General features: G+C 34.8%; 2 protein-coding genes across 4 annotated transcripts; one reads left to right on the top strand and one right to left on the bottom strand.

The window, feature by feature from the left end:
- The first annotated feature begins 2,627 nt into the window (after positions 1-2,627).
- Positions 2,628-18,447, top strand: LOC125874428 (3-dehydrosphinganine reductase TSC10A-like). 3 transcript variants are annotated; one of them, XM_049555319.1, is made up of 7 exons: positions 2,628-2,764; positions 4,714-4,787; positions 6,985-7,062; positions 7,153-7,444; positions 9,889-10,465; positions 16,762-16,909; positions 17,940-18,447. In XM_049555319.1, exons 5-7 carry the CDS (start codon positions 9,929-9,931, stop codon positions 18,230-18,232), a joined length of 978 nt encoding a protein of 325 aa, XP_049411276.1. In that variant the 5' UTR covers positions 2,628-2,764; positions 4,714-4,787; positions 6,985-7,062; positions 7,153-7,444; positions 9,889-9,928; the 3' UTR covers positions 18,233-18,447. The 3 variants fall into 3 exon arrangements, with proteins under 3 accessions (XP_049411276.1, XP_049411274.1, XP_049411275.1); XM_049555317.1 differs by lacking the exon at positions 6,985-7,062; XM_049555318.1 differs by lacking the exons at positions 2,628-2,764; positions 6,985-7,062 and adding an exon at positions 4,238-4,259.
- A 106-nt stretch (positions 18,448-18,553) lies between these two features.
- Positions 18,554-19,329, bottom strand: LOC125874455 (dirigent protein 22-like). Its single transcript, XM_049555348.1, has one exon. It carries the CDS (start codon positions 19,265-19,267, stop codon positions 18,701-18,703), a length of 567 nt encoding a protein of 188 aa, XP_049411305.1. The 5' UTR covers positions 19,268-19,329; the 3' UTR covers positions 18,554-18,700.
- Between the last annotated feature and the right edge of the window lie 24 nt (positions 19,330-19,353).

Raw genomic sequence — 19,353 nt, 5'->3', positions numbered from 1 at the left:
TCTCTTCTGTAATATTAAAATGAGTGGGGATTGTTGTGGCATTTTAATATTATTATATCTTTTAATATTATTATACTTTGCAAATGCCATTTGCTTTCTGCCTAATAACACATTAGTTGCGTTACTACCGTTTGGCAGTTGATGACATTTGATGTCATCTTTATTATCATGTGTCAAACGTATAGTGAATGTGTAATGGTACTTGTCCGTTGGGTTTCTTGGCAGAATGAGTAGTGGTCAAGAAACCCAACGGACAAGTACCATTACACATTCACTATACGTTTGACACATGATAATAAAGATGACATCAAATGTCATCAACTGCCAAACGGTAGTAACGCAACTAATGTGTTATTAGGCAGAAAGCAAATGGCATTTGCAAAGTATAATAATATTAAAAGATATAATAATATTAAATTTCCGACTCTACCTCTATTTTGAAGGTCATAGTAGTACATGAGTTTTCAATAATTTTACCTATGTGGGACATGTTTTAATTTGACAAAGACATGTGAAATATTAATATTTAGTAACGTGACAAAGAGATGGATCACGGGAGCTTGGTTCAAATTTTGTACTTCGTATCGAATAATTTGTAGTTTATGAAAGTTACCGATGAGTGTTGTGGTTGCGATGGATATGATTATTTTATTTTCTTAAATCAAAGATTTTGGGTTTGAGCGCTAGAAATTAATGGAAAGATTTGTGATGAGGGAGTACTATTCTCTTCAAATGAGTCATATCCGGCATGAATTTAAATGAAATACCAAAAATCGAATGAGAAAATCAGAAAATATATAATATATGAAATTTAAAAGGACTTACTTAAATTTTATTTATATACTCAAAAGAAGTCTAGCAAAATTTTTATATTCTGTAATTTAATCTTTAGTAGATCGATTAGTTGGCTACTTGAACTTTTGATGAGAACAATTAAAATTGGCGTTAAGCAAGTTATCCTTTGAAAAATCATTGGCGTTTTAATCTTACGTATTTCTCTTTTACTTTTTTCTAGGATCGACCCGCCCTCCATGTTCAAATTAAATCTCATTTATGTCTATTATTTTTCCTTTTATCAGAATTGGGTCCATCTATAAGAAATAGACAAGTCATGTATCCCCTCTTGCGTTTTGATTTAGTACTTTTTATTTCTTTAATTCTTTCGAAATTTCCAAGGTTGACACCTTGAAATCCATATACTCCTTCTTTTATCGTCGTTAAATTTTATATAATTAAATTGAAATCCATATACTCCTTTTATCGTCGTTAAATTTTATATAATTAAATTGGATGTCTATCGTAGCAAGGGAGAATGCAGCATATATAATCAATGAGTTATATGAAAATACTGATCTCAATATTTTCGATATACAATACGTACATATGTGAAAAGTGGGAGTGGAGCAATTGTTTTTTTATTTAACTTTGTTTTGATATGAAATTGCATATAACAAAAAATGATGCACGTAAGTTAATATCAAATAATCAGATAGCTAGCCAACATTGCATGATAATTGTTGGATATTATTTACATATATTTTTGGGAAAAATATTCACTCATGGATATTAAATGAAGTGATACATATCTTTGTATTCATTGCCACATTTTCAAAAGACAATTGCACATGAATCTGAATTATATACATCTTGACATGATCTATTTGTATTCAAGAAATTGTAGCATTGTAGGTCAAATTAGTTGTCATATTTTGCTTATAAAAAATTAAATTAGTTATTATGTACTTAAGAAATTATACCATATTTCATATTATATTAAAAAATGTCACATAGATGGAGGAACAAAAATATCAAGAATAAAATAGAAATTACAAGAATAATTAAGAGGGAAAACTGATTATATTTCAAAATTGGAGGGTGAGGTTGATTTTTAAATAAAAGTTATGGAATGTAAATAATTTTCACCCAAAAAAGAGAGAGAGTAGTAAAGTGATTAGGGGGAAGAAGAGAATTATTGTCATCTCTAAAACGCTGCCAAATATTTTACACCTTGTTTGAATGGTTGTTACTCGTTGTATTGTATTATATTGTTAGTTTAGATACAATGGTTGTTTTGCTTGTTACTTAGATTTTATTGTATCGTATCGTTTTAAATTTATATTTGGGTAATGACGAAAAGATCCATTATGTGTAACGACCGATTTGGTTTGATTACGTTGATACTTTAATATTTTTTTTCTCATTTTACTTTTACTTATTATTTAATAATTTTATTTTATCCTTTACCTTGTCTTTACATGATAGTTCTACCTTGTATCCTAATATTTTTTAAGGTTTATCATTCAAATTATAGATGTGTGATATTATATAGCAACGGAGAACGATAATATTCCTTTCATTAAAACAATACAATACATTATGCATATAACAACTATCCAACAAAGTTTAAAGATTATGAAAAGAATAATATCTCAAATATCTTTCCCTTCTACCACCGAGGGAATTTGTGAAAAAAAGAAATTCTTCCATTTTCAATTTTCATCTGTTGGACAATTTTTTTATACCTTTAATATATTTCAACAATATTATTATTATTATTATTATAATGTATGTAAATGTAAATATTTTTTATTTTTTTTGCTGAACATGTACGTAAACATTTCATTAAAAGATATGCTATCATATTCTCGCTTCATTACGCGTGGCATCCACCCGCTCCATCTTAGTGCTCTCATCTAAGCATTGAAGAAGGGGAAGATAAAAGTTTCTGCCCTGCATCTTCTCTGAGTACAACTTCGATTTTCAGGTAATTTGCTAGGTCTCTCTTCAATTTTTGGCTTCGATTTCTTAATTTGCCATCCTCACTTGCTTTCTCCTTGATTGTGTTTTGGTTTCAATTTTTCATCAGATTTTTTTTAGATTTAGTTTTTTATATATATGGGCTGATGAAGTCGGAATGTCACTTGAATTGAAATTAGGGAAAAAATGGCAGTATGAATATTGACAGAACCACGAAAAAGTAAATAAATTCATGTGTCTTATCCGGTGTTTCCGATTCCTTAAGATAAATTTGGGAAGAAAGTTTGAAAACTGAGCATGAGCCCTAAACATACCGTAAAGATGAATTGTATTAGTCCTAAAGAGAATCAAAATCAAAACTATTCCAAACACAGTTATCAATGCTAGAGATACTAAACGCCTAAAAACTGCATCTTTTATTCTTCCTTTTTTACATGAAGCCATAACTAAACTATCTCTATAACACACACACACACACTAAAACAAACAACTCTAGCAAGAACAGCAAATGAATCCAACTTGTTAAAAGTTAAAACCTTATACAGTTATTACCAAAGAACTGACATTAAAACAATAGCTACGGATCAAAAAGGATCAAGAACCTCAAAGTTGGATTTTTTAGCACACCCAAATGAAGAGATTTACAACCCCAACAGTACTAAACTTGAAGAATTTCAGATGTAGTGGTCAAAATAGACAAAACCCACTACCACCTTTTACGCTTTGCAAACCTTCATATAAATTACTGTGTGAAATCTGTTTTTGATTCCATTGTATTCTCCATCTTTTTTCTGTTTGCTTTTGATGTTTTCTTTGTACAAAATTGTTTATAGTTAGTGGCTTTATATGAAGAAATATACGACTCTGCGTGTGATATCTCCAGCGTAATCACTCCTCCAATCTCTCGCTATGTTCTTTTCTCCAAAATATACTTCCACTGATCTTCATCACTTTCACATTCAAGAGGAGACGACACACGGATTTCCTCAATGTTGCATTTTCTCAAGCTTCTCCAACTACCGATTTTCATCACTTTCACATTCTTCCACCGATTTTCATCTTCAATTTCTCCAAGTAGTGTTGCAGTTTTAAGGCAATCTTTTGTCCTCTCAAAATTGTTGTTGTATTCTTGAACTATTTTTTGTGGAGGGTTGTTATTTACACATGGTAAGACAACTCATTAGTAAGTTCATAAGAGCTTTTACACTTTGTTAATTGTTAATAAGAGACTTGGAGTGTTAATCTTGGCAAGTTTTTATAGTTCGTTTTACTAGCCGGCGTTTATGCATATTCCTAAATAGTAAGTCTATTTTCGATTTTAATGTATTTCTGGGTACAAGTATTCATAAGCTATTGATCTATACACACAAGCGACTGAATTGGACAGTGAGAATATTGTATTATGGGCTAATTGTGGCTTTCTCACACCAAATTGGAGTAATATGGCAGCACAAAACAGGACGGAACAAATAGCTATTGAAATTGGCTCTACATTTTCTTAAGTTAGTTTCGAATTGTGAAAATATTGCCAAAGACTTGTGCTTTCATTGTTATTTTAGGTGTTTATGCTACTGTGTGCTTAATCGTTTACAATTTAGAAGTCAAATACGCACTCAAGGATTTTCAACTGGTTGGTATTATTTTTTTGTAACTTCAGCAATATCAACTGCATATTGCTTGTCTATTATCAAATTATTCTTATGTTTTATTTTCAAAAATAATTGAGAAGGGGGATATGTACAGCATGACGCTGGTCGAAATTGGACGGAGTTGAATATAAACTTGAACCACTAGATCCTGCGCTTTGCAGCATGCTAACTGAATATGAAATTCACTTATTCATGTTTCTGTCGATTGCTTTATGCTATTTTCTTAGTCACGTTGCAACTGCACAATTTGCTTTCTGTTTTTACTTAATCTGTAATTAATCCAACTCATAATTATTGAATCCTGCAGGCTGCAATAGTATCACCATCAAATGAGAAGAAGGTGTGGCGCTACTTATTGCACTTGCACGAACTGAGGTTCAGGTAAATCTTTGTGCAACGGAACTTCTAAATGATATATAGAAATGTCTTTCTGTGCCTGCTTGGTTGTTGCTCTTTTTCAGCTTTCCACAAATCGTGAAGGCTTAATTAATTAATTTTAGTTTCTACTGTTGAACTATCTCATCTTCCTCAACTTGTAATTGAATTGGATCCTTGTATATTTTAAATTCATGCGTAACTTAGCTATATTTATTTTGTCTCGGAACAGATTGTAAATTTTGAATACAGTTTTGGGAGCTAAAAAGCTTATCCAGGGAGATTGGACTTGTGGATCTCAGTTGTCATTACCTAGCAATTATGTTACTACTAATTGCAGCACCTCAACATGATCTGCTGAAAACATGGGGCACATACCAAAACTTCTTAGGGATATTAACATATGTGACTTTATGTTGTTTAAAAGAAAACTAGATCACTGTACCATTAATTAGTGAACTCTTATTCCATTTTCCTCTGGAAACTTGAGATGAAGTTAGTCAATTCTTCAAACTTAAATGGAAGAACTAATCGGCCTGTCCAATGATGGTAAGGCTTTGATAGAAATATATCATTTTCTGAGTAGTATAGTTTGAAAGTAAATTTAGGATTATCTTTTTAACCTCTTGAGTTTGTTCTAGGCTTAAACCCATCCATAATATGCTTCATCACAATAAATAAATAATAGTTTCTTCCATGGCATGTTGGCTACCGAAGCTTTCACTAATTTCACCTTCAAAGTTCTAAACCACCGAGTCACAAAATCTGCAAGTAGGTAGTAGTTTTAATAAAAATCTTCAACATAATTTCTGGGTCATTCACGCAATCTCTGAATATATTGTCTTGTTAATCTGCCATATTTAGATGTAGCCTCTGTTTGACATTTGTTTATGTACCTGGAAGTAGTTATTCCTGGCAGTGCAATGTTAATGATGCCTTATGTATTTATACAGAGAAAATTATACATATTATCCTTTTTCTGGAACATAAAACTAATATGTGAATCCATAGTTCTGTCGATTGACATGTAATGACAAATGCATGGTACTTGAATCATATAAGTTTTCATGCCTTCTGAAATATGAGTGGAATTATTTCTGAGAAGTATGGGTATGATTATGCTCATGTTATTATTCATTTATAATGTCTGGCTGCATTGAACAAGATTACACATACTAAGAAATTCTTTAGCTCTTTTCAGGAAAGCCTCTAAAGGAACTACCACCTATTTTTAGAGGCTACGATCTTCAATAAGTGCTTTTACCAAAATATAACAAGTAATAAATTAGATCAAATCTAAGTTGAGCTTACTGTTTTGAGGACTACTATGTGAATACATATGCTTCAAAGGGCAGAATATAACACTAAGGGACAATACTTGTGGCCAGAGAATCTAACGGAAGAAGATCAGAAATGTTAAAAATTGCATCTACTGGAAGTAATCTAGGATGTATAGGTAGTTGTACTTTTTCTTGAATATTTTTTGCTGATGGCCTTTGAAGGTCTGATTAGTGTGTTTGTAAAATGCATACAGTCCAAAGATGTTATCTTTGGTGTCATTGAAGTAATCTCTACTTTCTGCTACTAATTTGTGTATATGCATTTCAGTTGTAACATATTCAGCTAGGTGCAGTGCAATAGTTTGCTCTTATGAAATCTATTAAGCCAGATTGGTTTCCTGCCCCCAAAAAAATGTATCCAAATTGTTGGGCCCGTGCGCAGCACGGGCAATGAATCATCTAGTCATACTTAATAAGTATGGGTTTCTTCAGATGACCAAAAGGGTAAATCGGTAATTTACTCCTTCCAGTTTCTTCTTCTTTTGCCCACGTGTGTTTTTGGATTCACAGAAAAGATCCACATCTTCAATCTTCCACATTAGCTGATTCTAAAGATCTTTTCTTTATGCTCTATGAAATTTCATTTCAGCTGCACAATGATTTGCTCCTCCAAACAAAAAGGTGTAACCTCCTTTCTCTAATTCCTTTATTTTGTATGTTTTCCGTTTCCCATTCATCAATTTTTATGGGTTTTTCTTTCAATCGGAAATCTTGCTTCTTGGATCTGCAAATAAAATAAAATTCTCTTACCGTAGATGCACCTTTTGGCTTGGTTTGCTGGATTTATGTCTTCTTCAATGTTCTCTTTGCTAATTAATCTAAATTGTTGGATTCCCTTTAAACTTAATTTGTTTCGTTTGTAGAATCGGAAAAACGCTTTGATTTTCTTTTGATTTACTGGGTTTGCTTCTTCTTCGTTATTCTACTTGGTAACATCAAAGGTTGAGTTGCTTTTACTTCGAAGCATCTGCGTCTCTTCATTTTGCTTACAATTGGTTATCTCAAATTTTCTCTGATTTTCCCTTTTCTAGGGTAACATCTGCTGAAATAGGACTCTGCTTGCTGGATGTGTTTGCAACAACGCGAGTTGCTATTTGTTGGAAATTTTGAGGGGAAAAAACTACAACTGCTATTCTAAAATCTAATTTTATACTCTGAAAAAGTTTGATTTTGTGGACAAATCCAAAAGAAAACGATTTTCCATCCGAAAGAGGAAGGGTTCTCTGCAAATTTAGCAGACCACCAAAGCTCTAACTTGAGTAGCTATGATACTGCTTCGTGGTTCTAACTAAAGTATTATTGATTCACAAGAACTTTGAAAAGGTACGCCTTTACGCCTCCCACTTCTCATGTTTAGTGCAAGTTATATGATATAGTTGATGGCACTGAGGTTTTTGATATAAAGTTATGTATATACAGTTGTTTCAGAAATAGAATATAGGCTCTTGATTTGCCAAAATTTACCATGCTCATTATGTGTTTGACAATTTGTTCAAAAGAATGAGTACAATATGTTTAACTAAGAACAAAGAATGAGTCTTTCGCTATTCAGGGGTATTCCTGATATTCTAAATTTTACAAAATTTGACGTATTTGACCATCATTTTCAGTTCTTTCCTATTTTGTGTTGAGACTTGGGAGCACAAGCGTGTGCGGACAATTGGTGTGTTGTTAGAAGTTACTATAATGTTTATTAATGTGTATTGTGGGAATATAAAGTACAAAAACCAGAATATAACTAAATAACCACCCATTTAACATATTACTCAGTCAACCTCTTCTTTTTTCTTGATCCCATAGCAGTCATAGCAGTACTCAAAAGGAATTTCGCCATCAGGTTGATACGCGGCCTTTTTGCTTCAGAATCGAACTGCAAAAGAAGCAAATTATTCAGTTTTAAAATACAAAGAACACACTCCATCGATAACTCATACAATTAGTTTCTCACTCACGTTTTCTGTAATGACTTTGTAAACTGGGTCGTTCAAGTATGTGAATGAAGTGCTAGAGTCGAAAATGGCTGTGAGATCAAAATCAGTGGTCTTGCTTCCTACTGTTATTCCTGTCAGGCTGATGTTATAAGTTGGGCTGCATTCAGAGAGAGAACGAGTAAATACATATTCAGTTGAATTCTCACTTCCCTTAACTTTAAAACCAGAAAATCAAAGTGACAGCTTACTATGGTTGATCAAGATCTCTTTGCCGACTTTCTTTGTTCTTCCAACGCTCAAGCTCTCTAGTTTCTCATACTCCATAGTCCTACGTTATCACAGTTGAGCTTTTCGTAGGTTCATGAATGGAAAGCTATATTGTTGTTTGTTTAAAATTCTTACCTACTTTCCCCACCCACTCATTCCTTGTAAGACAAAAGGATACATAGCTTCCTTGAAATGAAAAAGAAACACATTGTTTGGTGGATTGGAGAGTTTATCTCCCAAGTCAGCTTCTTTTAACACATTCTTGAATGATTATTGGTAAAGGTCATTCTTGCTTACTTTATAGCTTACTAAAATTTCTTTGTTGCATCTTTATATTCTCCTTATATTTTATCAAATTAAACGGCATAAACAAACAATAATGTCGACCACAATTCCAGTATTGTTTATATGTATATAATACAAAAATAAGAATTGTATGTATACAATGTAATGCAAGCAACTAAAAAAATTATTATACATTCTATTTAAATATGTGTAATACATGGGTAATCATATATACCTTTGAAATAGAAAATACATAAGCATCGCTAACTAAATTTATAATATATCCAAATAATGATTTAATAGAAAGAATTTTACCAATATAAAAAGACAAAGACATCAGATAAAGGAAAGGACAAAATTATTTTTTTGCTAATACACAAAAAAAAAAGAAAAAGAAATAAAAGAAACAAAGTGATTAGGGGAAAAAAGAGAATCTTTATGTGACCACCATTATTAACATTTTTTGAGGAAAAAAGAATATTAGTTATGTAGGAGAGGGTAATGTTCTTTGAGGATGAGAAAAAAGTGGGATTTATTTTGGCTACTAAACTGATATATTAATAATATTTATGCTAAAAATATGTAATTATTTTTTAACACAAAACGAGAAAAATGTAAAAATAAATAAATAGATTAGGAGCGGAGGTTAAATAGGATGGGTAGAGTTTTATTTTTTTAAAATAAAATAATATCAATTTTTTTTTGGGAAATGAGTGGGTGGTTTGGGGGGGGGGGGGGNNNNGAAGTATGAATAATATATTATAAAAGAAATTTTAAAAAAAATAAAAGGATGGGGATTGTGGGGGTGGGGTCGTGGGGTGTGGTGGGGGAGGGGGTACGGGGAGGAGGTGGTGAAGTGGGGTAAGATTTTTTTTTTTTTGGGATAGTAATACTTTAATCTTTAGTTTTTAATTAATATTAATAGTTTATTATTTAATTTTTGTCTGGGTGGAATATTTTATCCATGTGAAATGCCATGCGTCAATGTTTTTTCAAATAAAAGATAGAGATGTGTGTTTCTCATACTTTAGGTATGAACTCACATTCTCAATATTTTAGGTATGGAACTAAAAAAAAAAATATAGTTTAAGTGTGTTTTGACACTTATCTCAAATAAAAATTTAATAGTTAAAACTTTAATTATTTTTTAAAGTTCTAAATCAAAAATTTAATATTTAAATTTTTTGCAATGGTGAAATCCCAAATCGTTGATCTGAATTCATTGAAATCAGATTTGAAATTCCAAAGCTCATAACCCGAATCGCGCTGATCTTCGTATTGCAGGTACAAAGGCAACCTAAGATTTTTCTGCAACTATTCGTCTATGGCGGACTTGAGCATTGCTTTTTTCTCTCTCCTCCTCCTTTTCTTCTCTCTATCCCTCCTTGTTTTCCTCGCCTTCATCGTCCGACCACGCCCCGTCAAAGTTCCAATTAAAAATCGCCATGTCTTCATCACTGGTGGCTCAAGCGGTATTGGCTTAGCTCTAGCTCAACAGGCTGCTTCAGAAGGTGCAAAAGTCTCAATACTTGCTCGTAACACTGGTAGACTCGAAGATGCGAAGGAGTCAATTCGGCTTTCTACTGGCCGTGACGTGGCCATTTTCAGCGCTGATGTGAGAGACTATGAGGCTGTCAAGAAGGCTGTAGAAGAGGCAGGACCAATCGATGTGTTGGTGTGCAATCAGGGAGTTTTTGTCCCTCAGGAATTGGAGACCCAAGATATTGAGGAGATCAAGTTCATGATTGATGTCAATTTGACTGGGACTTTTCACCTGATTAAAGCTGCTTTGCCTGGAATGAAGAATAGGGCTGATCGTGGACCTGGGTCCATCGCTATCATGTCTTCACAAGCTGGCCAGGTATGTTCTACCTTCTGTTCAAGTCTCAATTTCAATGGTCTAGCAAAGATATAACCTTATAGATGTCTGATTTAAAGGTTAAACTTACTTTTGAAGTGGTTAGAAATGGAGGAAAAAGTTTTCCTTAAAATACAATTCCATAATGAACTATCCTTCTCAGCAGCAATGTTAAGTGGCCTCCATGTTGCAGATGTTTTCTGCTGCAACATCTGCTTTACAGTGTCTGTAGAGTAAACAAACTTTCTTCATGAAGTGTGCTGAAAATGAAATAAAAACAAATGGGAAATTAAACTAGGAAAAGAAAGGGGCATAGATACTAAGTTCCGTATCAGTCAGTTTCCCATATTGGTGGAAATATTTGGGAGAATTATAATTTTGTAAGGTAACCAAAAACCAAAAGAGGATTTCTTCAAACATTTTCTGTTGTAATGAAACAAATAGTAAAGTAATCTAGCATTGCCGCCAAGTGGGTAGACCGGTGGACTTAAGGACATTAGGGGCTAATGTATTCTGGTGTGTAGTTTGCACTAAATCAAGAGCATGTTTGGCGGTAATTTATGAACATGCTTGATTGCATTATACTCTTTTGGTTAACTTGAATACATCTCTTCAACCACTTCCACTATCTGCCATGTAAGAATTTAGGTTGAGGTTAGATGTTAGTCAAAGAAAAATGCTTAGTAACAGCTATATGAAGCAGGAGAAGGAGTAACTAGTTTTGAGATAAGGACATGAAGGCTAAACTGCTCCAGAGTATATTTCTGTTGGGAGCTTAACCTGTCTTATTATAATAAAGATTGGCCTCTGGTATGTCTATCACAATACGTTGAGCTGAGAGCGTATTCGGAACAAAATATGGTTTGAACTTGATAACAATGTAGATGACGTCGTACTGATCACTGTTTATATTTGTGGTTAATTTTCGAAGATCTTACCCCAATTTTCTGGTATAAATAGATTGAGAAATGAAGGTAGAATTAGTGTCATACAGTCTGAGATGATTAAAGAATTACAAAGCATTATAAAGTCTGTCTCAATCTCTAAAATTCACCAGATTTAGTCAAGATACGATTTGTGCTATTGGTTCTTAAATCCGGATTTCGGAGTCTGGAAATGTGGATGGTTTTCTATTTTCTACTTTACCCATTTGCTTACGTCCACCAAGGATATTGAAGTTTTCTTTAATTAAATATCCTATTAATAGTTTCAGTTTTAGCATCACAAGTTTATTTACCATCTAATACTGTAAAATTCCAAACTAGAAGCACACGGAGTAGTTGCAAGCTATAATACTGTTACAAAAGTATCTGAACTCGTAACTACTATGGTATCAACATTTGCAGATAAGCACTTCATGTAAACTTTTTCATGCTAAAGTTACTAGCAAAAATGCATTTCAAGTAGTGTCTTTCGTCTCTTTATTCACTTAAAGTTTGGAACTCATTATTCTTTGAGGATGGTATTTTGGGAAAGTGTGGGCAATCTAATGATTTTGTAGTACTCTCATTAGTACACAATTCATGAAGATTTTTTGCAAGGAGACACTTTCAGCAGGAGCTTTTTTCATCTTCTGTTCCGATTGATATCTAATCTCTATTGCAATTTTATTTTTTATCTCATCTAGGAGTTTTTGGGGAAACAATGAAAATAAGTTAAGAGTTGATCATCACAATTGCCCAATTTATTTTAATTTTGTTTCCCTCTATGCAGTCACATTTACGTGTATTCATCATAAAAAATTTAACCGAAAGACCCACCATGGAAAATGCTTCCTTACAGAAATTTAATGTGATTCATGTATGACCATCTTTACTTTGGGTGTCCTGTGACTAGGGCCTTATGGAGTAGATTATTGTTGTGGATGATCAAATGTATTATCACATTAAATTTCTTGCACCTTGGGTGATATTTGAAGTCTTTATTGAGTCTCAGCATGCTCAGTTCCCTTTGAAGATATTCTATAGCCAATACAAATAGGTAAGGGGACATAGCATCCCCTTGTCCAATTCCACTTTCCCCTCTGAATTGTTTAGATAGACCCCCATTTATCACTAGAGAATAAGGGACTGTGGATATACACTCCATCATCCAAGATGTGAACTTAAAGGGAAAGCTCAATTTAGCAAGCAATCTCCTTATGAACTCCCATTCAATGGAATCATAAGTTTTTCGTAAGTCCACGTTCATTCGCACATCTAGGGGATAGTCCCTTCATAGAATATCATTTCAGTACCTCATGACAGAATAGAATATCATCAATGATACTTCTCCTCTCTATAAATGCATACTGAGAGGACTAACAATAGAACCTATAATAGGCTTGATTCTGTTGGTCGAGATCTTTGTGATGATCTTGTAGCAAGCAATAGGTCTGTAGTCTGCTACTTGTGTAGGGGTAGCCTTCTTAGGCACAAGGGTAATGGCAGTAAGGCTAACCTCTTTCAGCAGCTTCCCAGTAGTAAAGAATTTTCTGACAGCACATAATACATCTTCTTTAACAGTGGTCCAATGCTTAGTAAAGAATTCCACAGGGAATCCATCAATATCTGGGGTATTATCTAGGGCCATCCCTTCCATTGCTGTCACAATATCCTCATCAGTGATTGTAATTATAAGCAAGCATCTCTGTTGGTATGATAAACAGGGGCCATTACTTATAACATACACATTCGGGCATGGCAAATCCACCACAGCTGTTCCCATCAATTCAGTGAAGCTTGAAATAAACTCTTCCTTCACAAGCTTAGGGTCCTGCAGTTTAATCCCATTAGATATAAACAGAAGTAATGGTGTTCTTACTACTTCTAATCTTCATTTGAGCATGGAAGAACTTGGTATTTGCATCTCCAATGGCAATCCAATTAACTCTAGATTTCTGTTTGAGAACCTGCTCCTACACTAAGCTCCATTTCCTGATATCATTCAAAAGGACTGATTCTTGCTCTATTAACACACTGTTGAGAGGTTGAGTTACAATCTGACTTTGTACTATTTCCAAACTCTGTCTAGCTGTTTGTAGCTTCTGGCGGTAAGAAGCCAAATAAGTATTCAGGTCCTTCAGTCCTATTTTTAATGCTTTAAGTTTGCTCCATAGTTGACTCATTCTAGTACCAATGTATCTTTTGTTCCACACAGTTGTCAAAATCCCTTCAAACTCAGGATGCTCAAGGACTGTTTTGAATAATATGAAGGGTTTTGGTCCAGAAGTGGGTCTTGTGCTCACTTGAATAACAACTGGTGAATGATCAGATACTCGTGGATTCCAAAACTCAGCCTCCACATGCCCATAGTCACTGTCCGTTGAAAGTTTCCAAAAGCCCAATCTATGTTGGAGTATACTCTACTCCCATCTTGCTGCCTATTGCAAAATGTGAAGTGTCTCCCTGATTGTCTTAGAGCTGTCAGTTGCAATGTGTCAATGCATCCTTGAAAAGCTCGTGTCTCTCCTGGTAAAGCAGGGGAACCAATTCTGTCTTCAGTAGTTAGAACATTGTTAAAGTCCCCACATAGCAACCAAGCCTCCTGGATTCCTCTCCCAATTTGAACTAGATCCCTCCACATCTTCTCTCTATTCTGGCTTTCATTCTTGGCATAAACAACTGTGAGATAAGCTGAGAAGTTTCCATTTGCATCTGAGACTTTACAATGAATATATTGTTCATGGGATACCGATACTTGTACCTGTATATGAGCCCTCCATAGCAGCCTTACCCTACCATTATAGGCCAAAGGGTAATTGAGCGATGGTTCCAATCAGGCACTACCTTTCTTAGTATATTCCCAGATGTATGCATTTGTGTTCTAGTTTCAATGACACCCATAACATTTATCTTATTCTTTTGCAGAAAGAGCTTCAACTCTTTCTGTTTCAAGGTCTGGTTTAGCCCTTGTATGTTCCAGGTAGAGATAATCATCAAGGGATAAGAGTCCCTCTAGGGTCTCCATTCTGAGTGACTTCCTCTTCCGGGAGAGCTGCATAACTATTTACAACCTTTACTTGTGCCTCTGTTTGCAAACCTTCAATTGACTGAGTTGAGTTTGTGATATTAGCTGGCGCATCCATCCTCCGTTTATCCACTACTACTCTGCTAGTAATTGGCATATCCTGCTGAATTACACCCTTTGCTTTCCTGTTCCTTCTCCTTCTCTTGTTCTTAACTTCTTGGAACTTAGGTTCTTCATGTACAGCCATTTCAGCATTTCAGCATGCTTCAGCTTTGTGCCCAAATTTCATACACTGCAAAATTTTGGTCTCCAATCATACTCAATTTGCTGCTGAATTGAGCCTGTTGGTGTCACTATGTCAATAGAATCCAGAAGTGGTTGTGAGACATCAGCTTCAACTAGTACTCTAGCATATGAAATTTGTGTCATTGATGCTGTGAAGCTGTCAGTGTAGAGTGGTTTCCCTATGGCACTTTTCCCCTTGCTTAATTCCTCACTAGACCAATAGCCCACTGGAAGCCCTGGTAGCGTTATCCAGAGGGGGATAGTGGTGATTCAAGCGATTGAGCGCCCCCATTCTTCGCAATTAAATGATGATGATGTTATCTAAGTGATGCAGCAATATCCCTCCCTAAACTACTAGTGCTTGTTGGCTGCAAAAACAAAAAAGAAACATGACTAATCAGGTTATTACTTTCTGGTTGCAAGTTAGAGAACTTCTGATTAGGCACTTTATAGTTTAGCAGAAATGAACCAAATAGACATCCTTTTGTCTCTTCAGTGAAGTTGGCAGACAATGAACTTTGTAGAAAGTTTTATCAGTAACTAAGCATTCCCAAGATCAACACAACAACCTACACTATTGACTACTAACATATATGTTCTGTTTGTCTTTCTAACCTATGAGGCAATTGGCATGGTATAATAGAAAATGGTCATGGCGAATTCAGCATCTAGAGTCAGTGAGTCAGTGCACATTAATTGTGCAAAAAGCAATAATTTTCACAGAACTCCTATTTATATATAATAAAAAATACAATATGCAGTTTGGACTTTAAAAAAAAAAAAGTTTTTTGTACTTGATCTGCTGTGGTGGGCTATCAGGTGGGGCAGCTGTTTGGCTGTGAAGCTTAGATTTGTCTTTGTGATTTTGAGGTAGAGGGCCAATCTTGCTCATCTTGACAACCTTTCTCACTTGTGGTTGAAATTCCCAGAGATTGGCACCAACTTTTCTGACAGATAGTGAAGCAGAATTGGAAGAAAAGGGAAAATCTTGAAGCAGAGAACCATCAGATTGTGCCAAACCAATTTTCCATGTAGTTGATGGAGTAGTACCAGTACCCCCTCTTTTCCCTACGAAAACACCTTGTTTCAACTTAACTACCAACAATTCTTCTTCCTCTTGTTGCTTTTTCTTTTCCTCTCTCTCCATCTTGGTGGTTGTCTTACTCAAAAGTCTTCTTTTTCTACAAAAAAAAATTCAAACTGTTTGATGCTGTCCACTTACTTTAGACTAGTACTACTTTTTTACCTCTCTCAGACACGCGGGACAAAGGTAAATTGTTGATGTTCTTGTGAGCTCAACCATTTCTGTTTCTTCTTTCTTACTTACATACATACAGTATGTCCCAATTTAAAATCTTTTGTCTGCTTTATGTCATATCTCTCAGCTTCTGAATTCTCCTTTTCGTCAACTTTAATGTTTAATTGCGGAGTTTAGATAGTCAACTAACTAAGCTACTACAATTCTTCGTAATATATAGCTTAGGCTTTTAATCATGAGAATTATTGGTGAGTGTGACACGTACAAGTTACAGTCATCACTAGCAAAGCACCAAGAATCTGACACAGACACATGCAAAGCAGCAGCTACTCTGCTAGGCAAGTTTGTCAATAGTTTAGAAACCTACGTACAATAATTTCTTGCAATCTATAGCTAATACCATCCTTCGGCATAATCAATTCCTTCTCCAATTGTGTCTCCTTACCAGAAATTGATTATTGTTTGGGCTTGGGACTTCCATGTTGGAGGTCTCAAGTTCGAAACCCCTTGCCAGCGAAAGCAAGGGGTTTGCTTCTGGGTTGAGCTCGTTGCACCGGGCTTGCCTAATGCGGGTTACTTCTCCTATGTGGTTTGTGAGATATTGCATAGGAGCGGGGTTTTTACCCTGTGCGCACCCAAAGGGTAGCGGTTGCGGGTTTCCCTTGTCATAAAAAAAAAAAGTGCTGACAGTTCACATTAGCAAACCTCGCTAAAATGGACTGAGAACATCTTTTCTCTTTATATATTTGTATATAACCATTTTTATTCTTATCTGATTTGGTTTATTTGGTATTTTGTTTTGTCTTAGGTTGGGATATATGGTTATACAGCTTATTCAGCCAGTAAGTTCGGCCTCAAAGGACTGGCAGAAGCACTGCAGCAGGAAGTAATTGGTGAAAATATTCACGTATCACTAATATTTCCCCCGGACACTGAAACTCCTGGATTTGCTGAAGGTTGGACCTGAACAATTCCTACTCTGTTTCTTGTTGTTATCACTGCATGTCACAATGCACGAATTAGATGCTATGCTACATGTTGGGGTTGGGTGGGGGGCAACAAACACACTGCTTTCTTCTTGCATCATGTTTATCTATGTACTATTGCTAAATGCTACGATCTACCTCTGATTCTAAGTCGATATGTTAGTTATACATCCTTTCCCTTAATCCCTTATTTTTTATCTTCCTTCAGAGAACACAAATGTCTGGATCAAGCAAATTGACAATAAATATGATGATAGCACTGGTCTTTTAACCAATTATTGAGAACTGTTAGTTGTAAGCATGGGATAGCACAAAATGTTTAGCCAATTTGTTCTTCATGATTGGAGGAACAGAGCCAGAAAATATTTGTTCGTTGATTAGCTCATGATGTACTGCACATATTAGCTAACCTTTATGGTAACTCAATGGGTTATGTAAAATCTTGAAACATGATGATTCTGTAGAACCTGACAGGATGTTAAATGCTGTATTTCAGTGTCTTAAGATCTATTTAGATAATACAGGTCTAGAACAGTTTGAAGCTTAATGTGTATGGCCTCTGCTTCGTTTTACTATAAAAGAATGTGGTCAAGGGGTTGACATGCTTATGCGAGTTATAGAGTTCCTTTGTTATGATACTTAGGCTGTGATATTGTTTTCTGTTTTATTTTGTATATTTTAGTTTCTCAGTTTTTTCTCTATATTCTATTTAATCCTGACTACATGTAGCTGCATTTTTTTGTGCGAACCTGCTTAGTGCTCTTTCTATCTTAGTTAATAGTGTGCATTATTTACCAATCCAAAAAAAAAGAACTGTGATGAATGCACATGTCGATATGTATGCACTAATATTGAACCTTGGGAGACATCAACATCATTGTGTGTGTTGTACCCCCAATAATTCATGTGCACAATGTCGAATGTACCCGATAGGTCCTTGAACTTACCTGATTGATAATCAGTTTACATTTGCAATAATTTAAGTTTAATCCTTTTGCAGAGAACAGGAGGAGGCCACAGTTGACTAGTATACTAGCAGCTTCTTCTGGTTCCATGAAAGCTGATGAAGTTGCAAAGAAAACTTTGAATGGCCTTAAATCAGGAAACTTCATTGTCCCCTGCAACTTTGAGGGATTCTTTCTTTCCATCGCAACTGCTGGTCTATCTCCTCAGAGATCATTCCTGATGGCATTTATCGAAGTGATAGCTGCTGGAATATTACGTGTTGTTGGTCTATGTTTCCAGTGGAATTGGTATGGTAGCATTGACAAATTCCTTGAAGAAAGGAAATAGAGAGTAACTACTAAACAGATTCTAACAAATAATTTCATCAAGAATTGATGTTTGATCGAACAAATGGATTTCGACGTGAAATCGAACTTTTTTCTTGATGTCTTATGTACCCCTAGGCTGTCCACTTTTCATCTACTTCTTTGCAAGTGAACTAAAAAAAACTATGTAGTTTTGGTTCCTCTTTGATTTTATACATTACCAAGAGTTTGTGGATACTTTGTCGTTTGTCCACTAATTGAGAAGTTTTTCTATCTACTGTGCTTGGAGTTGATAGATTTCTTGGTGAATTGATAAAACATTAGCAGCAAAACTCTTTGATATAAATAAGACATCACTTCAGAACATTCAGAAAAAGTAAAAAAAAAGAGAGAAGAAATTAAACAAGCTTGCTAAAGATGGAATAATTAAGAAAAAGTAAAGTCATTGTGCCTGTGACTACTAACTGCTTTATAAGCACAAATTCTCACTTCAATAATGTTGAACAAACACATTATATTCCACAATAGCATCTCCAGTGTTGGCATCAAACCAAAAAGTATGAGCCAATGCATAGCCTCTAGCAAACCTAAAGAGTGCAGTGCCTCCAACAATAGGCATCTCTCTAACATCTCTCATAAATGGATTTCTCCCAAGAATACTTATGCTGCTCCCATTATATTTGCCTTGTGTGAACTCAAAACTCATTGTCATAAGCAACGCAGATTCGCTCTGTGAAGCCATCGCGTAAATCCCTTGAGCCCTTCCTACAACCTCAGTTGATGCATTAGGCCCTATGGTTAATGCATCATCACACATGAAAGTGTTGCCAAAACCATATATTCCTCCGCCACCCGGTGAAATGATTTTGATTGCTGAAGGATTTTTTCCACTTTGGATATCATGGAAGTAGAAATGGAGGTGACTTGTTTTTTGACTTCTTAAATTCATGGCAAGAATATCAGACATTTCTTCATGAAAAACTCCATTGGAAAAAGGGGACAAGAGGATTAATGAAAAGATTATGGAAAGAGTGGTGTACATATGAAAAGAAGCCATTTTTTTTATGTAGGAAGTAAATTTGGTTAGTAAAAAGAGCAAGAGAGGGAGATTTATATAGGGGAATTAGTAGAGCATGGTGATTA

The sequence above is a fragment of the Solanum stenotomum genome, chromosome 8, assembly GCF_019186545.1.
Source record: "Solanum stenotomum isolate F172 chromosome 8, ASM1918654v1, whole genome shotgun sequence".
Classification (NCBI taxonomy): Eukaryota; Viridiplantae; Streptophyta; class Magnoliopsida; order Solanales; family Solanaceae; genus Solanum; species Solanum stenotomum.
Note: the sequence above shows the minus strand (reverse complement) of the source record. Positions and strands in the feature narration are given on the sequence as shown.

Bases quoted from the DNA above. Each gene is read 5' to 3' on its own strand.
- LOC125874428 (XM_049555317.1), top strand. From the start codon at position 9,929: ATGGCGGACTTGAGCATTGCTTTTTTCTCTCTCCTCCTCCTTTTCTTC. The intron at 10,466-16,761 runs GTATGTTCTACC...GTTTTGTCTTAG, and splicing joins TGTCTTCACAAGCTGGCCAG to GTTGGGATATATGGTTATAC. The intron at 16,910-17,939 runs GTTGGACCTGAA...ATCCTTTTGCAG, and splicing joins AACTCCTGGATTTGCTGAAG to AGAACAGGAGGAGGCCACAG.
- LOC125874455 (XM_049555348.1), bottom strand. From the start codon at position 19,267: ATGGCTTCTTTTCATATGTACACCACTCTTTCCATAATCTTTTCATTA.